Raw genomic sequence first — 21,095 nt, 5'->3', positions numbered from 1 at the left:
ACCTGATCCCCATGAGTGTCTTGTGGCTACAGCACAGCTCAACGTCCTGCTCTGGGCTTGGCATGGCCAGCAGGCCCGTTGTGGTTCAGAAAGAGGGGAACTACCAAGATGGAGAAGTGGCAAGCAAATTTCTCACCTCTACGCACTGTCACTGATGCAGTTGCTTCTCCACCGCAGTATTACCTGTGCTGTTTAATGAGGAGCTGAAGAACGTAGAGGCTGAAGAAGGGGGAACAGCTGTCTTGCACTGTGAGATCTCCAAGCCGGATGCCCCCGTCGAGTGGAGAAAAGGAGGGATGGTCATTCAGCCCAGCGACAAGTACGAGATGAAGCTGAAAGGCAGTATTGCTGAGCTGATCATCCATGGTGTTGAGCCTGATGACTGTGGGGATTATACCTGTAGCACTGGCTATGAGATCACCACAGGCTCTGTGTATGTGCAAGGTAAGGTGAAACGTGGTGGAAATGCTCTGGTTTTGCTGCCTGGATTTCTTATTCCAAAATCTTTGGCAGTAACTGGCCAAAACTGTCTCAGATGCAAACAGTTGAAAGTCCATTCATTTCTTTCCTTGATTTCTGTGAAGATATAAACACTTACATCCAGGCTGAAGTTGGACCAATGTTTATAAGTTAAGGTAGTTCAAAGTCCTGGCCATACTGTGTACCATAGCAGATGGTGGTACTGCTGAAAAACTATTTACTTGGAGCAACAGCCATAAAAAATACTTGTTACTACTGATTACAGCTTCTATCACTGCCGATACTCTTATTACTCTTTTAAAGCACTGTAAGTAAACATTTAAATCTTAAGCTATCTCTCTGCCTCCCACCTCGTACAACGTCAGTGCAGATGGCTGCAACATGCAGGAGAGCCAGTCATGACCTGGTCATGGAGTAGATTTTCCTCCCAATGAAACAGTGTTTGCAGACACACACACTGCGCTTGCAAGCGGGTGAAGGATGGAAGGTGATTTCTAAACCCGTTAAAGACAATTTAAGCTCTTTTTTCCCTGAAATAGCATTACAGGTTTAACTCCCCTGGACTGTTGCTTGGGCTAGTTCTGTAGGAAGAGACATGTATATGTTGATGCTTTTATTTTCCTTTGGCACCTTCTCTTGCTCTGTTATACAGAAGAAGCAGCAGTCATAGTTTCTGGTTTAAAGAACACAGACGTCTTTGTGGGCGAGTCAGCCACGTTCACCTGCGAGCTCTCGCACCCGGGCGTGAAGAACGTGCAGTGGTGGCTCGATGGATCTCCCCTTCACAACAACTTTGTGACTGAAATCTCTGAGCAGGACGGGATGATCCACACTTTAACCCTAAATGACGTGGCGTGCCATGACTCAGGCACTGTCACCTTCAGAGCTGGGTCCCTTATATCTACAGCTAAATTATTAGTCAAAGGTATTTCGTTGTTAGAAAGAAACACATGGCCACCTCTGGACTTGCTCAGTGCACTAGTGCTTCTGCCTTCTAGGCTACCCTTACCAAATCCCTTCACAGTTCTGTGTCCTGCAGCCCTCCACTTCTGAAAGTCACCCATACTCACGTCAGATGTCTTCTAGGTACAACTATTTTGATTTTTTGAGTGGTTCAGGTGACAAAGGGCTGCCGGGTCAGGGCTGCTGACATCTAAGTAGAGCTGAACATAAACCACTGTGGTAATGTGATATTTTTTTTTTTATGCCCCCTTCAACTGTTTTGATAATACCACAAAATATGCAGCCAGAAATTCACAAAATTACCACTGTGCAGCTCCATAGCTAGGCTGCTGGTGCTGAGCTCAGTATGTTCCCAAGGCAAAACCTTGGGTTGTTATATTGATGGCTCCAGAGCTCTTCCTGAAACCCCAGGGTATGTGACACTGGGGCAACATGAGCCTTGTTTGTTGACTGCCAGAACAGTAATGGTCTTCACTGCACCAGCAAAGCTTTCCAGTCTGTTGAATAAATATTTTTCTCATTTGGTAAGGGTAGCCACAAGCCGCAAATAACACTGAGCTCCAGACTCGATAAAGCAAGCTCCTTCACATCCAGTCCTTTTATAGCCATTGGGAAAAGTTGTTATTTTTCAGACGAAAGTAACACTTATTGCTTGCTTGGAAAGGGGATTTGTATATACAGCGATACAAAGGGTTAGGAGTTCTTTATTAAAATCTACCCCCATGCTGTAGCTGTCTACCATAACAGGAATGATCCACAATATGGAATTGTTTTCAGCGGTTGATGTCTCCTGCTCTGTATAATGTCTCCCTGGTATATTCAGAAAGTTTAACTCTCTGCAAAGATAAAATGCCAAATCACTTCTTCCTAATAGCAGAACGACGTCACAACACAGCGAGCAAACCCCACAAATCCCATGTCCGTTTGTATCAATTTTGAGTTTCACATTTTCGGAGACAGAACCTGGTTCTGAGCTCTCTAGGCAAAGAACACCAGTGGGCCTGAAACATAAATTAAAAATAAATGCATCATTAGCCCTTCTATTCAGTCAAATAAAGGGCTCCTGAGTAGTTTTCATTTCACAGAATCACAGCATCGTTGATGTTGGTAGTGACCTCTGGAGATCATCTACTCCAACCCCACAGCTCATGCTAGTACACATATGGATGTGGATATTTTGCCCTTCTATTAAGACAAGATTGCTTTAATGTGAACCTGAATCACAGCGGTATATGACTATGATTGGATTAGGATGAGAAAGGTGTTTAAAAAACACAGCAGTTACACTGGGCTCAATGGCACTTAATTTAGTCGGAAAGTAAAACACTAGTAAAATTCTAACTGTGCTTGTATGAACAGCCAATTTTGTGCACTTTATTTTGTACACAAATTTAAAAATAGGTATGTCTTCAGACAAGGTGTATTTCAGTGTATCTACCTCCCCATGGCTTGTTCTTCATCAAGGAACAAGTTGTCTTTCTGTTCCATGTGCCCCATTCTCCCGGTGTAAGGTATGTTTGTAACTGGATATATTCTATAATAAGTGATATTTCACGACAGCTTTTCTTGGGGGCCTTCAGAATATCATTGTCCTACAACTTCATCCATTTAGTGTCCCAGCATGACAACATCTTCACGTATGGGTGAGGAGAAAATGGAAAAGGTTGAAGGAGCTGCTGCCTTCTGACCCCTTTGGACAGGGTAAGAAGTACAGGCCCTAGGGTACACATTGGCTCCTAAATCCCAAGGAGATTTCTGCCGTTTTGCATGGGTGAATAGGGCCACCAAGGTCTCAGCCTAGCAGTGGCAAAGAGCAACGGGTCAGCGGAACCAGGACACCTTCCTTTTCCAAGACCACAGGTGACATTTGCTGTGAGGAGCACATGTCCACATCTTATGAAAGGAGGCGGTGGTGTACTCCCCAGCTGCACAGATGCCTTCTTGCTTCTTCAGTCCTGATGTAACCAAAACATCTCCAGGATCTGCCATTGATGCCTCCTCTCCATAAACACACATGCAGACAGACAGAGTGGTAGAGCGAGCTTTAGAGAGCAGGATCAAGACTTGCAACCAATTTCCAAAAGACATTTGCAGAACTATCTTTGCTTCCCAAGGTCTGCTAGTAGCATCCCAAATCCTCAACCTGATGCACCAGTTTCAAGAGGAGCATTCCAGACAGGTCCAGTGTAGTTTATTCTAGCTGGCTTGTGATCAGAACAACTATTTGAAAGATAAGGACATATATCAGCTTTCTCTGACATCTTTTTATGTCCCATTGTAGCCCTATCCATTTTTTGGTGAAGCTGACACAGTTCTGCTGAGAAGGACGTTGCAGAGAGACTTCCATTTCAGACTTGACTGAGATTTTTCTTTTTAGTATATATATTGCTGTTATATGCAGGTGGTCCAATTTGATATCTCAAGAGGGATCCCTTGGCTGCTCACAATATTTTGAAGTAGATATATCTACTGCACCCTACAGCTGCCTCCCAAGAAGCAGAACTAGTGTTTTAAAAGACTGGATGCTTAAAAGCAGCCTCATGGATCTCGCCTTCTTCAGAGGAGCTGCAGATCCATCTGCTCTCAGCATTTTATGGGCTCTCAATCTGAGATTACAATGGTTCATGCTGCATCTCTAGATCAGCTGCTGTAAAGGAAATCATATTCTTTTCCTCCAAACTATGTCTCTGCTGCAGAGGAACGCATGGGTAATCAAAACAATAAGTACCTGACTCCTGTGAAGTGCCCTTTTTTTTTGTTACAGTTGTCCTGGATCTGCAGCTCCTCATGCTCCCAATGACTCCTGACATACAGCCATCACCACCACAGCACAGGAATGAGTGTTTCCATTCGAGTGTTGCATTTCTTTCCCATGAGTGGTTGCAGTTTGCTCATACAAGGAGCCTCCAGCAGAGTTTGCGTCATTTTCCTGTTGCTATATGAGGCTGAGACTTCCAGGGAACCACTCACAGCAGCCCATCCATTGCAGTCTTCTGTCTCACACTTGCGCTCCTGCCACATTCTGGGAAGCAGAAGCATTTTGCATCCAGTATTTCCTAGTCTAGAGGGTCTCAGAAATGCTGGGAGTAAAAGTAAGCCTGGAGGGAACCCCAGCAGGTGTTCTGTGCAGGATTTCATACTCAGGACTGTTGAAGCACAAGCCTTCATTGCCGGTGGCCCATTTTCCAGTGCGGTAGTTATATTCTAATGTACCAGTTTTGCTTCAATCCTGCTTGATGCTGACACAAGCACAGCCTAAATCGCTAATCCCCGTTGTGCCCAGTCAGCTTCCTGCTTGCACTGTCACTCTGCTTGCTCCCTGCGGGCTCTGTGCTTGTCAAAAATCTCTAAGTTGTGATTTCCACGAGGATCCACTAATGCATGTCCTTCCTGACGTGTTGGTTAACAGATCCAACCATTGAAGTGGTCAGTCCCATGCAGGATATAACTGTTGATGAAGATGGCACAGCAGAATTCATATGCCAATATTCTAGGCCAGTACACGCCATATGGAAGAAAAATGATCAGGAAATACATGCAGATGGGCAGCGAGTGATTATCGATCAGGACTGGAATGTAAGCATACTAAAAATTAAACCTACGGTACCAGAAGACACTGGCATCTATTCTTGTGAAGCTGAAGGCACTAAAGTGATGGCTGCACTTGATGTTCAAGGTGAGGTCTTCCAGCCAAAGAGGAAGACTATCATGGGTTCCAAATAAAAGAGGTGGAAAAATCATGGCAGCACTTCACAATAAGTGGCTCTTTGGTGTTCACTCCAGTACTGATAACAACGATAAAAGTAGTTGGGAGTTAATGGGAATCGAATATGAAGCTGCTGCATTTCACTGGAGCTTAGTTCTAATTAACACTCACTTATTACACCACTTACACATGATACCTCTTCTACAATGAACTGGAACATCAGTGCAATGGGATGTGTCCTGCTGAATTATTGTAACATCACAGGGTGTAACGTCGGTCCAAAGGAACAATAAGAGTACTTTTTGGTCTTGCAGAGTGCTTTTTACATACAGTGTGCCTTAAAACCAGTACCTAATGGTTAGTGTGGAATTTCCTTTTGGTTTCAGCTAAGCTAAGGTAGCTCGTTATTTTAATTATTTCAAATACCGATCACTCGGGATTTACCTTCTCACTTGGCATCAGCATTTGTGAGGTGCCTTGAGAAACAGCAAATAAAAATGTTGACAATAGGTTTAGGATTTTATATTGATGTTTCTTATTTTTTTTCTGCTGCCTATGGAATTAATTGGTTTTGGTCAACAGGTGAATTAGTGTGATCAGTAAAAGCAATGGCTCTGATTTGATTGCTGAATATTTGTGTCTTGTTAGGCAATTAACCAGAGTTGCGTGCACAGAAAAGCAGGGTATTATTTATTAGAATATTTTCTACATTGGTAAGCACTTTCCATTTTCGCGATTGAAAAAGATGTTACTGAACATATCCTAAAAGCATCCCGGAGGCGGTAGGATATGTAATTGGCTGCTTTTTGTAGTTAGGGAAAACAGCGCTCCAGAAGTGCACAAATAAACAGCTCCAAGTTGTGCTAACAAAATTATACATTCTCCAAGGATTTACAAACCCCACTTTGTTCTCCATAAGTACAAATATTATAAAATACAGATTTTTTTTTTTAAATTCATGATTATTTTTTTTACTTTTTTTTTTTTTTTTGCTATTAAATAAATTGTTTAGAAGTTAGGTGGCTTTTTTTTTTGTTGTTAGAACAGTTCCAGATCATGGTTCTAGAGATCGAAACAGGAATGTCTCAGGGCATTGGTTTATATTATAGATCATGCTGATCATTGTATGGTATTTATTGTATGTACTCAACCCTGTGTTCCCACTGTTGTGTATGTAATTTGTCCGTGTAGCTGGTCTAACAGGAATTCTACTCACGTGCACCAGCCCACATTTAATTTTGCATCAGGCTGATTGCTCATGTACAAATGCCAACCGACGCATGACTGCGGGCAAATGGAGTGTGCAGATATGTGCATGTTTCTGACCCCACGATTCACCACACGCATGAGAAAATAAGCCTAATGCATTATCGCAGAGCTTCGGTAATAATTCAGAAATTTACTCTTCAAAATACTGTTAATGCAGAGTTTCATTTTTTATGTGTTACCCAGAGGCAGACTTGCATAGGTGCTGTTAACTCATGACGGTCACTATAGCTTTGCTGGCTATAATATTCTCTTGCATTTGCTTTCCATGAAAGATAGGAAGATCTTATGAGCTGTCAGTGGATTCACATCTCCCCAGTTACGATGATAGTTGTGCTGACTGAGAGATCTGTGGGAAATGTTTCCTGCTGTGGCACAGAAGGAATTTGATTAAACTTGATCTTCCTGAGCTACCCCTTCCTATCGACTGTTGGCCAGATTCATAGAAACACCAACATTTTTTTCTTTATTTGTAAAAGCAGAAATCAGGTCTCTGGAGGAAGTCTAGATGAAATGTTAGAGGTCCTAGAGGTTTATCATTATTTCTAAACAATCTTACTACTCAAAATATTTTTAAATATAGTATTTTCTTAGAGTGTGGTTGAAATTAATAACTAAACCTGCAAGCACTGTTTGTCATATCCACACCCTTTCCATCAGCTTTCCAGCAGTGGGAATCATCCAGTGCTCCGAGGCTGGTTAATATTCAGCTATGCGTGGCCAAACAATCAATACTGTTCATTGTCCTTCTTTGCTAGCCAAGAACAGCATTGTCCAGGGCTTGGAGAATGTGGAAGCTGTGGAAGGAGGAGAAGCCCTGTTTGAATGCTATCTTTCCAAGCCTGAGAGCTACAATTACAACTGGCTGATCGACGATGAACCTGCCAAAACTACAGAAAACACTGAGATGGTTTACTTTGAAAATGGACGCAGGCATCTTCTGCTGCTGAAGAACCTGACTCCCCAGGACAGCTGCAGGGTGACTTTTACATGCAGCGATGCGGTGACCTCAGCCTTCCTGACGGTGAAAGGTAAGGGAAGCATTTGAGCATGGGGAGTCTTCAATTTCTGGTTGGAAAGAGCGAATGAACCAGGAAAATATGCTGAGTACCAGAGAGGAAAAGTTGCATTTGTTGCTTGCTTCTTACCTAAATATTCTTCCCATACAATAAATGTTTTACAATTTCCTTTTTTCCTTGTTCTGTATGCCATGACGTGGATATAAGTGGCATCAGTTGAGTTAGCAGCAAATGACTGTCTTACAGTCATCATTATTCTGATGAGCTGGGTGGTGTTTATAGGTACATCGAGGCTCTACAGATGAGAGTTATATCAACAACAATATTATCTCTGTATCCTTGTGTTTTATGCTATTGCTGGAGACCCCTGTGGGGCTCAGAACCCTTTACAGAGTACAAGAACAACCATCCTCAGTCATAGCATAGTATCTCCATTGTGTTTTTCTGCTACTTGGGAAAGACATTGCTCAGTTCGCTTTTGCTCCTGAAAGTTTTGGAAAGTTTCAGTCCCCGATGATACTTTCTGTTCTAGTTGATTGATATTGATATACACAACCTTCCCTTTAACGATCTCCTTGGTCTCCAAGGCCTGACTGTCCAGAGCTTCAACAGAAATAATCTCAAAATCTCTTGCCTGTATTTCTTCCTGTAACTGAGGGGTTTGATTGCCTGTTTTTATCTACAGGATGGCGCCTACAGATCTTGCAGCCTCTCACCGATGTGGAAGTCTTTCCAGGAGAGAAAGCTACGTTCACCTGTGTTCTAAGTGAAGCTGTGCCAATTAATGAAGTTGCCTGGTATAGTAACGACATAGAGATCCAGTCAGATGAGGACTGGGAGGTACAAGCAGATGGAAACAAATACAAACTTACTCTGAAAAAAGCCCAACCACATCATTCTGGAGAGGTGACCTTTGCTTCCAGAGAAGCGATTGCATCAGCCAAGTTATCTGTGATAGGTAAGTGTCTGTCATTCTAGCCTACTGGCATTTGAAATCTCAGACTTTGGTATTGAGAGACAACACTGAAATTTCTGATCTCGGCACCAATTCTTTTTTCTTTGCCTTGCATGGCCCAAGCTTCTTAGTGTGAGAAGGTGTTGCTGGGCAACATGTTCTTTGACCAGAAACAGTTCAGCTCATCAGAAGAAAATTATATCAGGCTAGCGGTGGTCGGGATGTTCACAGTCTTTTGTAAAACGTAGCATGGAATCTATTAGTCAGAGTTCAACATCTTCCTTAGAAAACATGGGGACACAGGAGGGAGCTGAACTGGAGTGCGCATGGAAAAATTACCTGGGGCAGCAGACAACCCTTTCAAATCTGCTAATCTACTCACGTAGAGGGCGACTACTATTCCAGATTAATAAGTTGCATATTAAAATCTTCATGTGGGTGAGATCCATGAAACACATACTGTGTACTTCAGAGAGACAAGAAATAATAGCGCTTCAGAGTACTTCACAAGTAGAAAAGATGATATTTGCCTAATTCCCTCGTGGATCAGGTTAGACCAATGATTTATCAACGTCCATTCCAGCACCCAAGGTCTGGCTCCTTCGCACAGCGGGATAGGTAGGTCACCCAGCAATGGTCATGCCAGCACAACCCCAGTGATGGTTGTGAGATAGTTGCAAGGGCTTTTAGCTGTACACTGTAGTTGAGATGTTTGAGAGCCACTGATTGACGATCCATTCTTTAAATTATTATGGGTAGTCTGTCTGTCTAATGATTTCTGAGACTTGAGAGATCTCTGATATGTTCCAGTCATTTCCAAAAAAACCCTGGTTGTTGAGAGATTTAAAACAGCATTATCTTATTTTGGGCACCTACATTTTAGGAAGTACAAAATACTACCCTCATGAACTCCTCCTGTTGACGGGTTTTCTATATTAAATTTGGTTGAAAAGTAGAGAAAAGAAGCTTTTATGTTATGTTTGTGGTGTCCAGAATTAAAGAACAAGCTGTTGACCTTATTTGCCTTTAATTTGTTGGATTGGTACATCGTGGCAGGTCAATTACTTGGTAAATACCTCGAATTTGAAGATGAAAATAATTACTTCTCTCTTCTAGGCTAAAGTGTAAATTAAGTGAGGAACATTTTCCAATGTATTGATATAATCGTCGATAGCCAATGCGGTAGGACACTTGCTATTAAATTACTAGAGTTACCCTGCAGTCCAGCGATATCTTGATTTCCATTAAGGCCAGATAAATATGATCAAGGCCAAATGTACTTGAAGCTACCAGCTGAGTTCCTTGATAATACGGACAGTGTAGGGTCAACTTTATTTTGAGCTGGGAGGGACAAAGCAGCAGATAAAAATCACAACAATATGTGACACTAAGTATGTGAGATGGCAGTTGGAAAATGGGTGTTTGTCATTGGCAGCATAGATCAGGGCAGACAAAGGAAAACTCCATGGTGCAAGGGTATGTCTCACAGTCATGGGCATGTACCCATTCAACTTTGCAAGAAGACAAATACTGAATCTTTTGCACTTCCTTCTCATTGCTTGGAGAAGGCTCTTGGTTGTTTTAGTATAAAGCATTATTGCTCATGTCATACATCACGGGACCTCTGTTGTGCCTTCAGCCCACCCCGATCCACCCGAAGAACCAGAAGTTTTAAGTAAGAACAGTCACTCTGTAACTCTGTCTTGGTACAAGCCGTTGAGCGACGGCGGTTGTGACATCCTAGGCTACAACGTGGAGAAGAAAATCCCAGGTATTGGCTGGCAGTCCTGCAGCAAGGGCGTTATTCAAAACACGGAGTTTATGGTGGACGATCTCACCCCAGGTGAACCCTACAGATTCCGTGTCTCGGCTATAAACAAAGTTGGGGCCAGCGAGCCGGTGCATTTCCCTCAGGCGGTGCGTCTAGGTGAGAACAGAGAGTTGCCCCCGTGGAGGACTGCAAGCTGCTGCAGACCTTGTGTTTCGCATGGCATGCCTGCTTCACCCGTTCCAGGCATCTCCTGGAAGAGTTCATTCTGCAATGTCTTGCAGTGCTTTGCTGCCAACACAATAGAGCAGAAAGAGCTTGGAAAAATTGGTTTGGGCTGCCACGATCAAAACGTGCTGTGTTGTTAGTGTTCAACACTTATTTTCTCCAAACTGCATCAAGCTGTCTTGCAGCCTGCACTGCATCCAAGTGTTGTCCAGTCACCGTGAGTTTCTTTTCTTGTGGAGTTCAGATGGAATGAGTCAAAAGGGGCATGTTGGAATGCATTTGGGGTAACTGAGACCCTGGAACCAAGGCAGTGGGTGGGCAGTGTTGTCTTCTTCACCCATCTTTCTCTTTCACTATATTACGTGCATATCTTTTTTCAATAACCCCACAAAGAAAATGGAGGACACAGTTCCTTTGCTATCTGTTGGTGAAACTTTGGAAGCTATGGTGGGATGGACAGCCACTCCCTCAAATCTTTCTTTTCTTGCCACTCTTTCTGTGATACCTGAGTGCCCAAGGAATTCCTCAAAGTGTGGACAATTGTAATAAAAATATCTTCTTTTTGCCACATAACAACTGCCAATGTGTCAGCTGGACCCTGATAACTCTGCATATGCTGACTTTGTCTACCACAAACCCAAGGCATTTTGGCCAGTGGCCTCCTCACCCCGGGAAAGTGTGCAGAGGGGCAGATCACGCACAGGAGCGTGCTGCTTTTGGGAACTCAGCTGTGTACTTTACATCCCAGGCAACATCTCTGTGTTCAGTGGTTTTGCCTTGACTTCATTTTGAGTGTCGCTGTCGTACAAACAGCGTGCCGTTGGCAGGCCTCCTTCCAAAGTAAAGAAGATACGGAGAATTTTTATTTTTAAATTCTTGGTGGTTTTTGAGAATTTTTACTCTTCCTAAGCTAGTGTAAATATATTTATTTCTTTTTTTTTTTTTTACTTTCAATACTGGGATGAATGCCACTTTTAATAACGTCTTTTCTTTTTTATTCTTTTTATTGTGTTTTTTTTTTCTTGTCTCACTTCAGAATTGCTTCACTTCTAAACATTAAGATCTTCTAGAATCTGTAGGACTGCTTGAATACTGGCGATGGGTAAATGAAGATCAGCAAATAAACACAGGAATGTGAAAAACGCAACCACTTTTGCATGTATATATTTAAAAGGAGATGGTTTAACCACTGGGAGAGCTTGTAAAGTTATTTTGATATTATCTTTGGAAGTGCAAACTTTGGATGCTGCCAGTTATTTTTTTTCCTTTGGTTGTCTACAACAGCTAAAGAATCTATGAATGAAGGATGGGATGCTTGGACATTTTATAGAGTGATCTTGAGTGCCTTAAAGCCAGGTTATGATACGTTCTTTGTGTTAATCTTTACTTAAAATTACTTTTTTTTGTAATTACAGAGCCTCCAGTTACAGTCACCCATCCTTTGGTGGGAGGATCAGTCTCGGAAGGGGAGGTGGCTCGGTTGGAGTGCAAATTATCAAGTGAAACTGAAGAGAGAGTGACATGGTTCAAAGGAAAAGAACAAATACAAGCTGGAGGGAGATACGAGATCCTCTCTGATGGAAAAAAGCAGATACTCATTATTCACGCATTTAAACCTGAAGATCAGGACACATACACCTGCATGGTTTCTCCAGAAGTCAAATCTGTTGCCAGCTTGTGTCTTGAAGGTACAGAGAGTGCATTTCTGTGACGTTAAACCAGTTCTTCTTGTGGACATCCAGGGGCAGCTCCACAGCTTGGACTGGAATTAATTTTCTTTTACAAGCTGTGCCTAAGATCCACAAAGAATTGTTATCTCCCTGTTCTGTATTGCCCAGTATGTTTCTGAATCTGTAACAGCTTTGAGCTGCTCAGATAAGATTTTCCTGAGTCTGATATTTAAGGTGGGATACAGTTGCCTCTACATGGGTTTCTGGTGCCTTTTGAGATGTCTTAGGGTATCCTCCCTGGCCTTCAGCTACCACTTCAGAAAGTGAGGGCTATTTTCACATGTTCTGCACGGTATCTGCCAGCCCCTGTCCTAGACATCCCAAATGGCTTTGGATTATTGTGTTTAGGAAGCCAAATTGTGCCCTATAGGTGGGATTCAGTGCCCCCCACACAGGCAAGCTGTGCCATTGAGGCACTTCAGGATATCACCCCTGGCCTCCATTTCTTTCTCCAGAGGGACCCAGAATACTCATAGGTCCTGTGTTGTGTCTGAGACCCACATATGGATGTCCCTGACAGCCTACAGCATCTCAAAGGCAATAGGCACTGTGCAGAGGCAAGTCAATGTGTCCCAGGGGGTTCCTCACAACTTTCAGACTTAGACACATCTGAACAGGCAGGGGTCTTCGTGTGAGGTGAGCGTCTCAGCTCCCATTGTAGCCAGTGGAAATCTATTCAAGACTGTCAAGCCCTGCCTAGCTGTAAGATAGCACGAGCAAAACAGCTTTCCAGGCTCAGTCTTAACTGAACATTCATCAGCTGCAACATTTAAAAAGGGCAGAAATTTATTTATTGGGTTCAAATGTGTGAGGAAAAAGTTTTTTGGCCATGTTTTACATGTATGCACAGAATCACAGGATAGTTGAGATTGGAAAGGGCTTCTGAAGATATAAAGCAGGGTCACCTAGAACAAGTTTCCCAGGACCATGTTTTTTATATTAAATTCACATTTTGTTCTCAACAGACTGCTTAGTTAAATGCCACTGATACTCTTCTGCCCAGGCTCTAGAATAACATTTCCATGTGCTTTCTCAAAGCTTACTCACAGACTTTGTCTTTTAACATCTTATCAATTTAATTCTCCTCAGTTCCCACAGTGGCAATGCTAAAAGATATTGCCAGGGAAACACCCCCTGCAAGCCAAGCAGAAGAGGTGGTGGATGGCCATGTCCAGCCCAGCTTGCCCCCTGAGGCTGCTCAGGAGGGAGATCTTCACCTCCTGTGGGAAGCTCTGGCCAAGAAACGCCGGATGAGCCGGGAGCCCACCTTGGATTCCATCAGTGAGGTGCCTGAAGAGGACGAGAAGCTTCAGAAGTTGAGGAAGGAGGAAGCGGAGATGTCTCACTATTACTCAGAGGAGTACTCCACGTGTGATGAGCTGGCTAGGACAGGAGAAGCAGATTTCTCTTTCACAAGCTCAGATGATGAGTCTAGAGCTGGGACTCCTTCACTGGTGAACTACCTCAAGAAAGCTGAGAAGAAAAGTGTCAGTGTTACTAGCAAGGTTCAATCCATTTCCACAGACAAGTTATGGAAACAGTGGGAGAAATCCAGTGAGGAGACTGTGGCAGCTGCCCCAGCTGCTAAGCCAACTGAACCAGAAATGCCGGATTTAGATGATCCTTCCATGAACAAGGCTGCTGTGAAGATCCAAGCTGCTTTCAAAGGCTACAAAGTCAGGAAAGAGATCAAGCAACAAGAGTGCCCAGTGTTTACTGAGACCTTCAAAGATTTCTCTGGTGAGCCTGGAAGCACTCTCCACCTTGAGTGTGTGGCCCACAGCAAAACTGACATGAAAGTCCGTTGGCTGAAAGACGGGGAAGAGCTTTCAGACGGTCGCTACTATCACATAGACAACTACAGTGATGGGACCTGCTCTTTGATTATCACTGGCCTGGACAGGAAAGATGCGGGTAAATACACCTGTGAGGCATCCAACAAATTTGGCAAGGTTTCACACAGTGCTAAGGTGGTTATTGGCACTCCAGAACCTCAAGTTCTTCGTAAGGAGAAGCAGGTTAAACAAAGCACTGACAGTGAGACAGAGAGCTCATCTGGCAGTGAGCTGGATGATGCTTTCCGTAAAGCAGGAAGACGACTTCATAGACTCTTCAAGGCCAAGATCTCAACAGAGATATCTGATGTGGAGGAAGAGCTCTTTGTCAGTGCAGATGAAGGGGACATAGAGGTGGTTGACCATCAGACATACCGTGAGGATGAGCAGTACATCTACATCAAGTTTGAAATCTTGTCTGAGGCAAAAAGTGCCGCCACTCGATTCAGGGAGATGTTTGGTGCTCTCGGAATTCCCGTGGAGATTGACATTTTGGAACAGGGCCCTAAAAAAATTGAATTGCGTATTGGGAAAGCAACACCAGTCACCCATGGGAAGTTTGCACCACCAGTAGTGAGACCTCCACCACCTTTGCTGACTTCTGATACAGGTAGGTGAAGCAAACCTGTTTATTATTTGGAAAAGACAGCCGGAGCAGGTCACAATGTTATCTTTTCACTCATAAATAACTTTCAAAAAGCGTTTATTTTTCATTTGGTGCAGATATTTTTCTAGAAACTTTGTAATTTTGGAAAGAAATGGAGGAATTTTTTATTCTTTTTCATTTTGAGGGAGAGGAGGGAGGTTAGTGATGAAGGAGGGGGTTGCAAAGTATTGACTGATATACAAAGCTGCTTTTCACAATAGAAATGACCCCTACTACAATCACATGGCCATAAAAGCTATGATTATTATACTTAAAATAATTAAACAGTTTTCAGAACAGTCCTGAGGGAAACAAGACATGTCAGCAAAGAGAGGAACAGGTAATGTATAGTTTGCAGCTGTGGTATTGCAATGCTAATGGTGTTACGGAATATCTTCGTGGTGTTTGTCAGGGAGTTTCTACTTGACTGTTTTCATAGAGAAAAGATACCACTCTGCAGTGAGACAACTTAGAAACCAGAATTCCTCAGGGCTGGGCAGCAGTGCTCTTAAAATACATCTTTTAACACAACCAAGTTTTTCCTTTCTTCTCTCCTAACTACCCTGACTTTAGCTCCCATGTTCATCACTGAACTCCAAAACCAAGAGGTACAAGATGGATATCCAGTCAGCTTTGACTGCATTGTCGTTGGCAAACCGCTCCCCACTGTTCGCTGGTTTAAGGATGGGAAAGCTATCGAAGAAAACGATCATTACATGATCAATGAGGACCAGGAAGGGTGCCATCAGCTGATCATCACAGCTGTGGTCCCCACTGACATGGGTGTTTACCGTTGCCTAGCTGAAAACAACATGGGAGTTGCTTCAACCAAGGCTGAGCTTCGAGTGGACTGTAAGTCTCAAAATCGCTGTAGAAAAAAAACAAGGGAAGGGGTCCTGCTGAGGTGGATTTTTTTTTTTTTTTTTTTTTTTCAAGAAAAACACCATTTATGTTAAAAAAGGATATGCATTGCTCACAAAATGTTTCACTTGCAAACCTCTCGGGTTCGGTTGGGTTTTGCCAATTCCAAGGCAAGGCTCAGAGCAAAGCTTTTCAGCTCAACAGAAGTGTTTTCCATGATTCAGTGGCACGTGGGATCCTGCTGCAGTAGGGGTGTGAAATCGACCTGCCAGTCACTCAAATTAGTAGGGAAACTATAATTATAGCAAGAAAAACAGTTTCAAAGCTCAGATTACAGAAAACACTTCCTTTTCCATTTAACAGTGACCAGCACCGACTATGAGACAGCAGCAGATGCAACAGAGACATCTTCTTACTACAGTGCCAAAGAGTATATTTCAAGGTAACATATCAAACCCTAGCTCTTTCTGACTTGGTAAGATCAGTATGTATATTGATGTCAAACCTGTTTTTGCTGTATCTAGCAGGGCCAGTTTAATGTCAAAAAGGAACAGCCAGACCAGCTGAGAAGCAATAACTGCAATAGCTGGACATTTATCATGTGAAAACTTGCTCTGGCTGCCTTCAGGCTAGCCTGGATATTTCTTCACTGTATCACTCCATCACTTTTAATGTCATATGATACTGAATCTGTTGTCATGATGACAAAACCCACAGCCTGAATTAACCTAGAGTAGATGATTCTGCTCCCTAACTCTTTTCTGGCTTACTGACTTTCTTCTTTCTAATTCTAATTGCTTCTTAGCCGAGAACAGGAGGAATCTACCACTGAGGAGGAGCAATTGCCCCAGATCTTCGATGAGCTTCATGACATCCATGTGGCACCTGGAGCATCGCTGGCTAAATTTCACCTGAAGGTGAAAGGTATGGGGAGCCCACAGCACTGTCGGTGGTTCCAGGTTTGCTGTCAGGTTGGAGGGCTGGACAAGGTTTTCCAACGGGCTCTTCTGCAGCTGTGACCCCAGTCCGTGCACCTTGCAACAACACATTCGAAGAAAACAGCTAGAAGAACGTGTTCGTGCTGAGGAACGTTGATTTCTGCAGCAGACTCGGGCAGATTGTCTCATTCTATGTCCATGTCTCCAGGCATAATTACAGGCATAAGCTTCTGAAAACTGAGTCCTGTAGTTCTCTGATCACATTAGTTAGGGAGGAGCAATAAGGAATATAAAAAGATAGTGAGGGTGTCCTTTATTCCCTTTAATAAATGAAACAGCCCTGGACTTCCCTTACTCTATGAAAGGGTTGCTGCTGCAACCTAAAAACTGCAAAAACATCCTCCTGGTGGTGATTGTCTGTGGTAGGGAGTGGCTGGAATTGCTGCCTATAAAAATGATGAACTGTTTTGGCTTCAACTCTTCTCTTTGTGTACTGTTTGTGTCTGCAATTCAGACCTAAGCGTTACCTTTCCAACCTGGAAGGCATTTGCACATGCAGCCAATATGGGGAGTGCCAGAAACTGAAGAGACAGGAAGGAACTTTAACAAATACATAGAATTTAATGAATTTGCAGCCATTCGTAATTGAGTAAATCCTTGAAATAGTAGCCTTGGCCAGAGCTGAGGATTCCTTGGCGCCTGCTCAGAAGGATCTGCTTGTTTGGAGGTGCCCCCAAACTGATGCTGCCAACACATTCTCTTCTCTGTGTCTGTCACTGCTCCTCGCAGGGTACCCGCAGCCTCGTCTCTATTGGTTCAAGAATGGACAGCCATTAAAGGCCTCGGATCGCATCCTGAAGACCCATAAGCAGGAATTCCACTCGCTGGAAATTCGTGACGTCACTAAGGCAGATGCTGGCCAGTACTCAATATTCGTCATCAACTCTGGTGGTTCTGCATATTCATCAGCCAGGCTGGTAGTCAAAGGTAGGTATTGGACTATTTTTGGCACCTCCTTTTCTCTATTCTAGTGGCTCTTTCAATTTTATGTAGTTATTTTTCTTGAGAAAGCCTACCAAGGTAAGTCAGTGAGATGGGGAAGTCTGTAGATAAAAGATGACAGGCTTTAATCTTGGGTCACCTATAAATTTACTGTGGCCCCCGAAGATGGGACATGTCACTTCTCTACAGTCTGACTGTTGTCTCATAAACATGTATTTTATTCCTGCCCAACCTCATTAACTTTAATGGTTCGTTTTAATAAAACTGAGGGCCCCTTATGAATCATACTAACATTTCTGTGTAATACCTTCTGCAAGGAATAATACCCTAGAGTCACTTTTTTTTTTTTTTTTCAACTCATGGACAGAAAGGAATTTGTATTCATCATTTTGTTTTTTCTCCTTGTCTTACAGATCCTAATGAGAAAGAAGAGCCATCAGAAACAGGTGAGAAAAGCCATAGCAGGTAGTAACAGAACCCCTTGGAATTTTTCAGTAGTCTAAACTCACACAGAAGGTGATACCATGTTTCATCAATAATGTCATTTTCAGATTCCTATGAGCAGCTGATACCACCAAGATTCCTAGAAAGATTTACTAATAAAAAGGTGAAAAAAGGTGCAAGCATCACATTATCTGTAAAAGTTGAAGGTAAGTGGATAGATACCTTGCCTCTCTGCATAATATTTAAATTGCATCTCTTCATGACACGTTCTAGACTCTTTCTGGCCAAGTCATTTTAATCCCACCTCCTGTATCTGAAGTCTGGGACTCTGCTCCCAAGTTCATAAGAGATTCTATGTGCTTTACAGAAAAGGCATCTTACTCAGCTTTACCTCCATTTTCCTGTATGTAAAAACAGGGACAATAACCTTTATTAGTCTTATGAAGATGTGTTGACAAACAGTTTTGGTTTTACAAAAAGGTTTCATGTCCTTAGGAGTGTGCTGTAGAAAGGTTTACATTTCTTTGTTTTTTATTATGCCTCTTATTGTTAGAAAAGTATCAGGAAATGGCTCAAAATACCATTTATTCAAAACACGGCTCATAATTGTGAGGAAGGAACACTCATTAGGAAAATGAAAGCTCATTGCGTTGGTTTTTCTTTAGGACATCCACCACCAACTATTACTTGGCTGAAAGAAGAATCTCGGGAAGACATCCTGTGGATCAAACCAGACACTCCTGGGTACAAACTTGCCAGTTCAAATATGCATCACAGTCTAATCCTGTTGGACGTTAAAAAGAAGTACAGTGGAGCTTATACATGCATTGCTACCAACAAGGCTGGCCAGTCCCTCTGCACCGCCACCCTGGAAGTTGCAGATGGTAAATCTTTGTTACAATGCAAACACATTCTCTATGTTACCTTTTATACAGAGCCTAAGAGGAAAAACAAGTGTAACTGATAAGGAAATCAATCAAATCACAACTGAAAAAACCCTCATTTTCCCACGATCAGCCATGACTTTGCTTGCCTTGCAAGTAATTACACTCTTTACTTCGATAATGTTTTAGATTTCTGAGCCTATCTTGGATTAACAGCAGCATCTTTTCTGTATAAACAGAAGACAGGTCTAAGAAACAAATCAAGGAAAAAGAAGGGAAGAAAGGCAATGTAAAGTAACTAGAAAAATCACCACTTGAAAAATTATTTTGAGTACCTCGCTCTGCTAAGGTATTTCTCATTGTAGGATTGCCTTCAGGCAGCTAGAGTTGTTTGATTCCCCTTTTACAGAGCTTTCCAGGATTTCTCCTGGCACACTTCCTTCAGTAAGACAGGGGACAAGCAAATAAAGGCTGGGGACAGGGGCAGTGCTCTGAAGGACTGCATTTTTCTGTCATCCTTCCTTACACCCCACATTTTTACAGTACCAAGAGCTACGGGAGCATAGCTTGAGCAGTGTAGAGAAATGGGGCAATCGTACATCTACGTGAACAGGGAGAGGAATAAACTATTTACATCGTATAGTGGGAGTATGTACCCCCAGGTCAGGAGCTGCAAACAAGGCAGATTCAGTATTCCGGTGTTCCCAGTAATCCATGTCTAGAAAATGCACCTACATTAAATACATTAAAAAAAAAAACATTCTCTTCCTTCTGTCCTCTAACGATAAACCCTAATCTTGCAGTGAAAGAGGCTGAAGTTCTGACCCAGGAGCGCGTGATGGTGTCAGAAGCCATCATGACCACACTGGGGTAAGTGGTTGGCCACCCACGCTGAAGTAGACCGATGCAGGTACCACCCTGCAGAAGTTGCCATGAGTCACTTCTAGGCAGTGCTCACTTTGGACATCTTCTATTCGTGTCTCAGCACCAGAGTTAGAATAGTTTGAAGACCTAGGATAGAAAGTGCTAGAAATACTGTAGAATCAATGTCAGCCATTTATGCTTGGTTATCAGGGAGGATAGGAACAAGGACAAAATAATTTAAAAAAAAAAAAATTGGGTATGTCATACAAAACTCTTGCTACTTCTAAGCAGAATGCCAAAATAATTCACAAAGTCAAGGTCTAACTGTTACTTGCCAACAATTAAACACATTGATGCTTCACAGAAAAGGAAGTAGATTAAAAGGGTCTGCTCACAAATTTCTTGTTTACAAGTACACCTGAAGAATAACTTCCTTAATTCGCCATTCTTGGCTTGGATACTAGGCAGATACAGTCAGAAAAGCAGTATCCACATGAACACACATTATCTTCTAGAGTATGTCCAGCCTAAAAGTCTTGACCAGCCTTCCTCTGAAGTGTGAAGAAAGCTGCAGGGCGAATTCAGGTATTCCACTGCAGCTTCTCCCAAAGACGTGCCCAGGCTCTGCTAGGCATACTTAATGAGATATGGTTTATCATGGATCAAGTGGAGTGAGCTTCCTCCTACCTCACATGTACTAACAGAGAATTAGGGCAGATCAGCCTGTGCAATGAAAATTTATATCCTGTCTCCAGAAAGCACAGGAATAGCAGAGATGTTGACTTCAGGATATTGGTGTCTTGACAGAACTGTACCCTTGGGAACCACCACAAATGCTCTCCATGAAATGCAAGCAAACGCTGGTAGTTCTTCACATCCATGAAGCCCTTTTCACTTAGTGATGGCAATATGTTCTTCTGCCCTTAGCTGCTGGCATGAATAAATTTGGTGCTAGTGAAAGCTGTCAGTGTAGCAAGTTCTCTTTGGAGCTCAGACTCACTGCAGAACCAGTAGTCAGCTTGCTCCCCTGACACACGGACATCCTGACGTGACGGGAGCAGATCTCTTGGCAGGACCACAGCATCTGCGTGTTCTCCAGTCCTCATTTTCCTGATGAAACCACTGGAAATTGTTGAGCAGTAGCTCACTGAAAACTGACTGAGGCTACAGATTCCCACGTGACATAATGTCTCCAACTGTAATAGTTTCATTTCGGCATCAGCTGAGAATAAAGTAGCACCTGAGAGATGGAGGCTACTCTGTTCTGCAACCCACTCCCCGAGCAGCTAGGTCTTCTCCAGCTAAATAAAAGTCAGGAACAAGGAGAATTCTCAGATAGGATTTGACTCAAAGATTAAGACACCCAAGTGTTTCTGTGCCCATATAAGCCAGGTGCCCCAATTCTCGTTTCTCATGTTGGCCCTGGTGAGTATCAGCTACCAGCATCTGTAGTCCAAACCACAATCCCAATCTAGATATTCCCAGCCTTCATGTATAAGGTGTGAG

General features: G+C 42.9%; 1 protein-coding gene across 1 annotated transcript in view; it reads left to right on the top strand.

Annotated features, from left to right (window-relative positions):
• Window positions 1-21,095, top strand: part of OBSCN (obscurin, cytoskeletal calmodulin and titin-interacting RhoGEF) — a 179,267-nt gene that overhangs the window by 100,076 nt on the left and 58,096 nt on the right. Inside the window, exons 61-76 of the mRNA XM_086467362.1 lie at window positions 7,174-7,446; window positions 8,120-8,392; window positions 10,029-10,367; window positions 11,843-12,042; window positions 12,678-12,694; window positions 13,239-13,620; window positions 13,675-14,088; window positions 14,134-14,560; window positions 15,170-15,448; window positions 15,821-15,899; window positions 16,263-16,381; window positions 17,185-17,382; window positions 17,811-17,843; window positions 17,949-18,047; window positions 18,507-18,725; window positions 19,529-19,595. Of these exons, the coding sequence (XP_086323488.1) occupies window positions 7,174-7,446; window positions 8,120-8,392; window positions 10,029-10,367; window positions 11,843-12,042; window positions 12,678-12,694; window positions 13,239-13,620; window positions 13,675-14,088; window positions 14,134-14,560; window positions 15,170-15,448; window positions 15,821-15,899; window positions 16,263-16,381; window positions 17,185-17,382; window positions 17,811-17,843; window positions 17,949-18,047; window positions 18,507-18,725; window positions 19,529-19,595 (3,418 nt within the window). The remainder of the gene's footprint in view (window positions 1-7,173; window positions 7,447-8,119; window positions 8,393-10,028; window positions 10,368-11,842; window positions 12,043-12,677; window positions 12,695-13,238; window positions 13,621-13,674; window positions 14,089-14,133; window positions 14,561-15,169; window positions 15,449-15,820; window positions 15,900-16,262; window positions 16,382-17,184; window positions 17,383-17,810; window positions 17,844-17,948; window positions 18,048-18,506; window positions 18,726-19,528; window positions 19,596-21,095) is intronic.

The sequence above is a fragment of the Leptosomus discolor genome, chromosome 6, assembly GCF_034619465.1.
Source record: "Leptosomus discolor isolate bLepDis1 chromosome 6, bLepDis1.hap2, whole genome shotgun sequence".
NCBI lineage: Eukaryota > Metazoa > Chordata > Aves > Leptosomiformes > Leptosomidae > Leptosomus > Leptosomus discolor.
The sequence above is the reverse complement of the archived record's forward strand: the minus strand, read 5'-3'. Positions and strand labels throughout refer to the sequence as shown.